Below are 7,500 nucleotides of genomic sequence, written 5' to 3'. Positions count from 1 at the left end.
AAGAGGAGGAGGAAGATGAAAGTAGAGGAGGAGGAAGAGGAGGAGAAAGAGGGGGGAGGAAGAGGAGGAAGAGGAGGAGGAAGATTAGGAGAGAAGAGGAGGAAGATGAGGAAAAGGAGGAAGAGGAGGAAGAGGAGGAGGAAGATTAGGAGAGAAGAGGAGGAAGAGGAGGAAGAAGAGGAGGAGGAAGAGGAGAGGGAAGAGGAGGAGGAAGAGGAGGAGGAAGATGAAGAGGAGGAGGAGGAAGAAGAAGAGGAGGAAGAGGAAGAGGAGGGAGAGGTGGAAGAGGAGGAGTAGTAGGAGGAGGAGCAGGAGGAGGAAGAGGAGGAGGAAGAGGAGGAGGAAGAGAAGGAAGAGGAGGAAGAGAAGGAGGAAGAGGAAGAGGAGGAGGAAGAGGTGGAGGAAGAGGAGGATGAGGTGGAGGAAGAGGAGGAGGAAGATGAAGAGGAAGAAGGGAGGAAGAGGTGGAGGAAGAAGAGGAGGAATAGAGGAGGAAGAGGAGGAAGAAGAGGAGGAAGAGGAATAGAGGAAGAAGAGGAGGAAGAGGAGGATAGAGGGATGGAGGAGGAAGAGGAGGAGGAAGAGGAATAGAGGAAGAAGAGGAGGAAGAGGAGGAAGAGGGGTAGAGGAGGAGGAAGAGGGGGAGGAAGAGGAGGAGGGGGAGGAGGAGGAAGAGGAGGAGGAAGAGGAGGAGGAAGAGGAGGAGGAAGAGGAGGAGGAAGAGGAGGAGGGAGAGGAGGAAGAGAGAGGAAGGAGGAGGAAGAGGAGGGGAAGAGAAGAAGAGGATGAGGAAGAGAGGAGGAAGAGGAGAAGAGAGGAGGAAGAGGAGGGGAAGAGGAGGAGGAAGAGGGAGAAGAAGAGGACGAGGAGGAAGAGGAGGAGGAGGAGGGGGAGGAAGAGGAGGAGGAAGAAGAGGAGGAAGAGGAGGAGGAGAGGAAGAGGAAGAGGGGGAGGAAGAGGAAGAAGAGGAGAAAGATGAGGAGGGAGACGAGGAAGAAGAGGAGGAAGAAGAGGAGGAAGAGGAATAGAGGAAGAAGAGGAATAGTGGAGGAAGAGGAGGAATAGAGGAGGAAGAGGAGGAAGAAGAGGAGGAAGAAGAGGAGGAAGAGGAGGAGGAAGAAGAGGAGGAAGATGAGGAGGAAGAGGAAGAGAAGGAAGAGGAAGAGGTGGAGGAAGAGGAGGAAGGAGAGGAGGAAGAAGAGGAGGAAGAAGAGGAGGAGGAAGTTAGTTATATGGCCTAGACCAGTGCTGCCAGCTTCTCACCTGAGAGAGAGTAGAGAGAGAGAGGTTCCATTGGCCCATTGTTTCCGGGTTCTATTATTGCAAGGGGGAGGGGGGGGGAAATCCCCCTTTAGGCAGACCTAGGCAGACCTAAGGACTGTTCTATTCAATGCTAGGAGTATTATGACACGCCCCTTTAGGCAGACCGGAACCTGGTCATGTTAGGTGCCCATAGCAACCTATTACACTGGCATATCTCTATACTTAAAGAATCTCTGAACCACCTTCTCGCTCGCAACCTAGTGCACTTGCAGCAACTTTTCTATTGATTACTCAACATACTCCATGCGGCCTGCAAAGCTTTGACACAGTTTTTGTCCTGTGCACTGTTTACATTATGTGCCAGCCGTGGCCTAATGGTGGAGGAGATGGGATTTAGATCAGAGGGTTTGAATCCCACGCTTCCACTTCAGGGACTGGAATCAATTACTAACTTTACAACTAACCAAGTCGCTTTGGATAAAAGCGTCAGATAAGTGTAACGTAATGTAATGTGCACACATAACTTCCAAGATTCAATAGGTTTATTGCCTTAACATCAAATACATGGATATAATGGACAGAAACACAACTGCAGAGCAGAGCACAGTATCTTTAGTTCTTCTTGCTGGTGAGCAACTAACTACGTCACTTTGGGGAAAAGCATCAGCTAAGTGTAATATCATGTAATGTAACATTAACAGTGCATCTGTAACGGTGACTTCTTCTCTTGCTGGTGAGCGTACCTTACCCTGTGCGTCTGAGGTGATTCAATAGGTTTATTCCCTTAACATCAAATACATGGATATAATGGACAGAAACACAACTGCAGAGCAGAGCACATTATCTTTTGTTCTTCTTGCTGGTGAGCTCAGCGTACCCTGTGTGTAATATCATGTAATGTAATGTGCAACATTAACAGTGCATCTGTAACGGTGACTTCTTTTCTTGTTAGTGAGTGCAGCGTACCCTGTGTGTAATATCATGTAATGTAATGTGTAATCTGTAACGGTGACTTCTTTTCTTGTTAGTGAGTGCAGCGTACCCTGTGCGTCTGAGGTGAATCTCTGTGCGCTGGCCTGCACGGCCTTGATCCTGTCGGCCTGGGCGAAGATGTCGGCCTCCACTAGGTTGTGTTTCTGGAGCAGATCCTCCACGTCGTGCAGGTGCTTACCGCAGTCCTGGCTCTGCAGACGACCCTGTGGACACACACACACACGCACGCACGTACAGGGACACACGCACACACGCACGCACGTACAGGGACGCACGCGCATAATGACGCAGGCAAACACACACACATGGACACACACGCATGCAAACGCACGCACACAGGGACACACACACATGCAAACACACGCACACACACACACACACAGGGACACACACACACAGGGACACACACATGCAAACCAGTGAAAGTCAATGGATCCGTGTAGCATAAAGCAAGACAATGCTTAACATAAAAAATAAAACACTTTACCACCTTTATAAACCCTGGCCAACGGTTTTAACTGTATTAAGCCCCAGGGTAGTGGCATACCCCTTTAACTACTCTACTCTGTCAGTAGTAATAGTAGTAATAATTTCTATATCCTGCAGGAGAGTTGTTCTCTACTACTCTACTCTACTCTGCTACTCTATTCTTCTCTAATGCTCTACTCGAATACACTGCATGTGTATTTCAGGTTTACCTTCATGTCTGCGGTCCAGTCCATGATGCATCTCATCTCCTGTAGGAGAACTGTTTTCTACTACTCTACTCTTCTGGTTTACTTTACTACTCTACTATTACTACTGATTACTGACAGAGTAATCACTCTACTCTTCTCTACTACTCTACTATGATACAGTAGGCCTAATTCAGCAAGTGTAGTTCTGGGTTTACCTTCATGTCTGCGGTCCAGTCCATGATGTATCTCATCTCCTGTAGGAGGCGCTGCAGGTCTCGGTGTGCGTTGAGGCGTTCGCGCCGCGCGGCCAGCAGCTCCTTGAGGTACTCCCAGAGGCGCAGCACGTTGTCGCGGCGGGCCAGGATGCGGCGCACCTCGTGGTAGCTCTCAGCCTCCAGCTCGCGGGCCACCGCCTCCACCGCCGCCACACGCTCGCCGTACGCCCCGATGTCTGTCTCGATTGCCTCGTGCTTACGCGTCGCCGCCTCCACCGCGCCCAAGTCCACGCCAAAGTTGTCCTGCGTAGACACGAGGGAGAGGACATTACATTATATCACATCACGTTACACTACATTACACTATACACAACCAGGTCCATGCCAAAGTTGTCCTGCGTAGAGAGGAGGGGAGGAGGACTTTAGACAGGTATTACATTACAACATTTCATTATATTACATTACACTTAGCCAGGTCCATGCCGAAGTTGTCCTGCGCAGCCAGGAAGAGGGAGAGGACATTAAATTACACCTAACCAACTACACACCAAAGTTGTCCTATACAGAGAAAAGGGGAGAAGGGCTTTAGACAGGGGATCAATCGACATGACATTAAATTACACTAAGCCATGTCCACGCCATGTCTAGGGAAGCCTACATGGTTGACACATCTTTACCTTTTGAGGACTGCCATGTGTTTAGACTTTTGAGTTCTTACTGTAATGTCACAATTTTTAACACAGAGTTTTATATCTATATTTTTGATACTTGACGTGCTAGAGATACTTGAGTCACTGTGGAGAACGCAGTAAGGTGCGCAAATAATGCAACGCAAGTAGAGATGCACCGGATCCTGATTTTTAGGACCCTGCCGGATACCGGATCCACTGCTTAAGATCCTGCCGGATCCGGAACCGGATACCGGATCCTACAAAAGGGTTGAAACATATAGTCTACTCGCACACGTGGGCCTTTTTTTCATTATGTATTTTTTAGACTCATTGGCTTATTTCCACACTGCCTGCAACGGCCGCTTCCAAAGGGCTTTCACTCCATGCAGTAATTGGGGTTGTGAAAGAGTGACTGAAAAGCCTAGGCTAGGCATGCACCAGACCCTGAATTTTAGGTAACATGCCGGATACCAGATCCACTGCTTAAGATTAGGCCTGTCACGATAACAATTTTTGCCAGACGATAACGATAACAAGAAATTATTGCGATAATCGATAATATTGTCTCTCTCGCCATTTTCAAACAATATAATGTGCAATAAAAAACACTGCTATGCAAGGTGCGGCCTCCTTCTTGAAACATTGAATTTAACATTTGGGCCAGCAGACTCAGAGGTTTAAATAATTAAGATTGACGCCTGCTCCAAGAAGAAATGTGTCAAACAATATAATGACGTAAAAATGCAATAAAAATGTGACTACACCTCTTCACATTTTTAAAGCATCACGGCGGGGGATATATATATGTTTTTAACTACATCCTCATAGAGCACAATAGGCTCTAAATAGGCTTTTTTGTATTTATTATTAGGGTAAGTTATATAGTCTTTCTTTAACATTTTCTGTTATTTATCTTTCTCAAGCACACTGAATGGCTTATATCCATGGTGTGATGTAAAATAACCTACTGGTGGGGTATTGTTAATTCACAAATTATTACTTAGACAGCTTATTTCAAACAAATGCACGTTGTTACTAGCTAATTGTCAGTCAAAACCCAAATCAGCCCTGTTAAAGGCATTTCAACATCAGCGAAAAGCAAAAGAGCATGAACAGATGCACAAGTTCCAGGTGCAGGCAGCTCTCTCTCTCTCTCTCTCTCTCTCCGATACCCTTGACTGGAACAAGTTGCAATTCTGCGCACTTTAAAGTCCTTTATGAACGCCCATACATTGATTCTTATGAGTTATGAGTCGCCATTCCTATGTTTCCCCTGTAGCGCGCTCAACCGTTCACATTCTCCTGGTGTGACAGATTTAAATCCACAAATCTTATCTTCATGATTTGCTTGCGGACTGCCTACTCATATTGTTAGGTCTAAATAAACAAGAAATATAGCGAAAATCACAAAAAGAACAGACAACGAACGTCGGGGTAGGAGGCGCATTGAAATAATAGTGGAAACTCGGCGAGGTTTAAAATAACAGCCTCAGAGCAAGTTTGTCGCGACGGTACCACTAGGCCTATTTCATGTTTGCACAAACACGTCTTCGTCGTGGATATTGGGTTGCTGCGCATGTTTCAAAATGAACATTTGCCTCCGTGTTGGAGCTGTTCATTCCCCTCTCTGAGGAACGTTGCAGATGCGCTGACTGAGACTGGAAGAATATTGCGCTCCTAGTCTCTAGCGCTGACTCTTTGTCAAGGCTTATAAGCGACGCGCGGGAACACCAGCGTTCTATTTCAAAGACGCAAGTAGCCAGATCAATGCACTTTTTTCCAACCAGAACTGCACTGAAACTTAAAATTACACCAACATTTAAGCGCCATTGCGCTGCGTTGGCCTATAACGCGCCATCAGTAGTCTTNACGGCTACGGTAGAGAAAGGGAGAGAGGGAAAACAAAACATCACGCAAATAACTTATCGTTACTTATCGGGGCCAGAAAAGTGATCGTTCTTGTAAAAAGTTATCGTCCGATTTATTGACTTATCGTATATCGTGACAGGCTTACTTAAGATCATGCCGGACCCGGATCCTGTGAAAAACCCTATTATACTGCCAGATCCGGAACCGGAACCGGATCCGGTGCATCTCTAAACTTAAGGCATGTTAGCTCATGTTGCCAACACTGACTATGCCAGCCCCCAAAAGGCTTCACGCCAACAATTATTTTTATTCATCATCATCATCTTATTTATTCCACCAGGTTTTATTAATTCCATTAAAATAAAATAAAAACCTTTAGGGAGGTGATGAACTGGTTATTTTGTTTACAATTGTTTCATTAAAAACATCTTCACACCAACATTTGTGTTACTAATAACCCTGTCAGTTTTGAGCTAATCGATATAAGGAGAGTGCTTCACTTAAGTAACCCTTTCCAAATATGGGGAAACACCTTAGTAATACAGTACCAGTCATATTCCCGCCCCAGAAAATCCCTCCAATTTCTGTGTGCATGGAGGCCAAGTTGTTTCGTAACGGGGAGGCAAAAGAAAAGCAAGCCCACATGGCTTCACAATCCAAGAAGCTCTTCCTGTGCGGTTGACAAGCGGTGTCCAGAATTAGCATGGAGTGTAGGAGCCAGTGCTCTCTGGCCTGTCTGAGCCGAGCTGTCTAAAATAGCACCATCTAACAGGAGAAGGGGAAACGCCATCCAGAGGCTGCACGATCTGTCTGTAATATAATATAATATAATATAATATAATATAATATAATATAATATAATATAATATAATATAATATAATATAATGTAATATAATATAATATAACATATGATATAAGCGGCTCCAACAACGCGGTGAGGAATGAGCAGGGGGAGAGTGGGCGGCTAGAGCTGGGAGCTGGTGAGATACGATACGATACGATGCGGTCTCCCTCTCTGCTCTTCAAGATGGATGACTCCCGCCAAGCAAGCGCTCCAGAAACAGCCTGATGCGTCATGGAGGCAAGACCAGCATGGCTTCAGTGGGAACAGCGTGGGGCTGGGAGGGGGATGACTCAGTCTGCTTATACTACATCCCTCTCATGACTCATTCAGTCTGTGTTCTCCTTCTCTTCCCGCAAACACCAACCTCCAACCAATCTCCCAATAACTGCAGTTACAGTACATGCGAGGAATATTCCGATTTTAAACACGATCTTTAGTTTGCCTACCAGACATGTAAACTATTAATTCATTCCGAATGTGGGCATATTTTGGGGGCATCCCAGTAGCAAAACGCTCCGCCATACATGTAAGAAGAATATTCCGGTTATTCCGAATATTCTTGTTTTAAACCAAATACTAACAATATTCCGTTTGCATCGGGAATACTCTGTGTGTGTGTGTGTGTGTGTGTGTGTGTGTGTGTGTGTGTTTGTGTGTTATATGTGAGTGTTACCTGTGAGACGAGTCTCTGGTTCTCGCTGAGCCAGGTCTCCCTCATGGTGTGTGTGTGTGTGTGTGTGTGTGTGTGTGTGTGTGTGTGTGTGTGTGTGTGTGTGTGTGTGTGTGTGTGTGTTACCTGTGAGACGAGTCTCTGGTTCTCGCTGAGCCAGGTCTCCCTCATGGCCGCCTTGCGGTCGAAGCGTGCCGCCAGCATCTCCAGTTTCTCCTGGCGAATCAGCTCGTTCCTCAGCGCCAGCTCACGCTCATGCTCCGCCTTCTCCAGACGCTCCCACGCCTGATTGGACAA

The 7,500-nt window shown here is 46.5% G+C and overlaps 1 protein-coding gene across 1 annotated transcript in view; it reads right to left on the bottom strand.

Annotated features, from left to right (window-relative positions):
• Window positions 1-7,500, bottom strand: part of sptbn2 (spectrin, beta, non-erythrocytic 2) — a 153,835-nt gene that overhangs the window by 44,367 nt on the left and 101,968 nt on the right. Inside the window, exons 12-14 of the mRNA XM_063202726.1 lie at window positions 7,330-7,488; window positions 3,149-3,451; window positions 2,306-2,459 (exon numbers count right to left, since the gene is read on the bottom strand). Of these exons, the coding sequence (XP_063058796.1) occupies window positions 2,306-2,459; window positions 3,149-3,451; window positions 7,330-7,488 (616 nt within the window). The remainder of the gene's footprint in view (window positions 1-2,305; window positions 2,460-3,148; window positions 3,452-7,329; window positions 7,489-7,500) is intronic.

The sequence above is a fragment of the Engraulis encrasicolus genome, chromosome 7, assembly GCF_034702125.1.
Source record: "Engraulis encrasicolus isolate BLACKSEA-1 chromosome 7, IST_EnEncr_1.0, whole genome shotgun sequence".
NCBI classification, from domain to species: Eukaryota; Metazoa; Chordata; class Actinopteri; order Clupeiformes; family Engraulidae; genus Engraulis; species Engraulis encrasicolus.
This window is presented reverse-complemented; position numbering and strand designations above follow the sequence as displayed.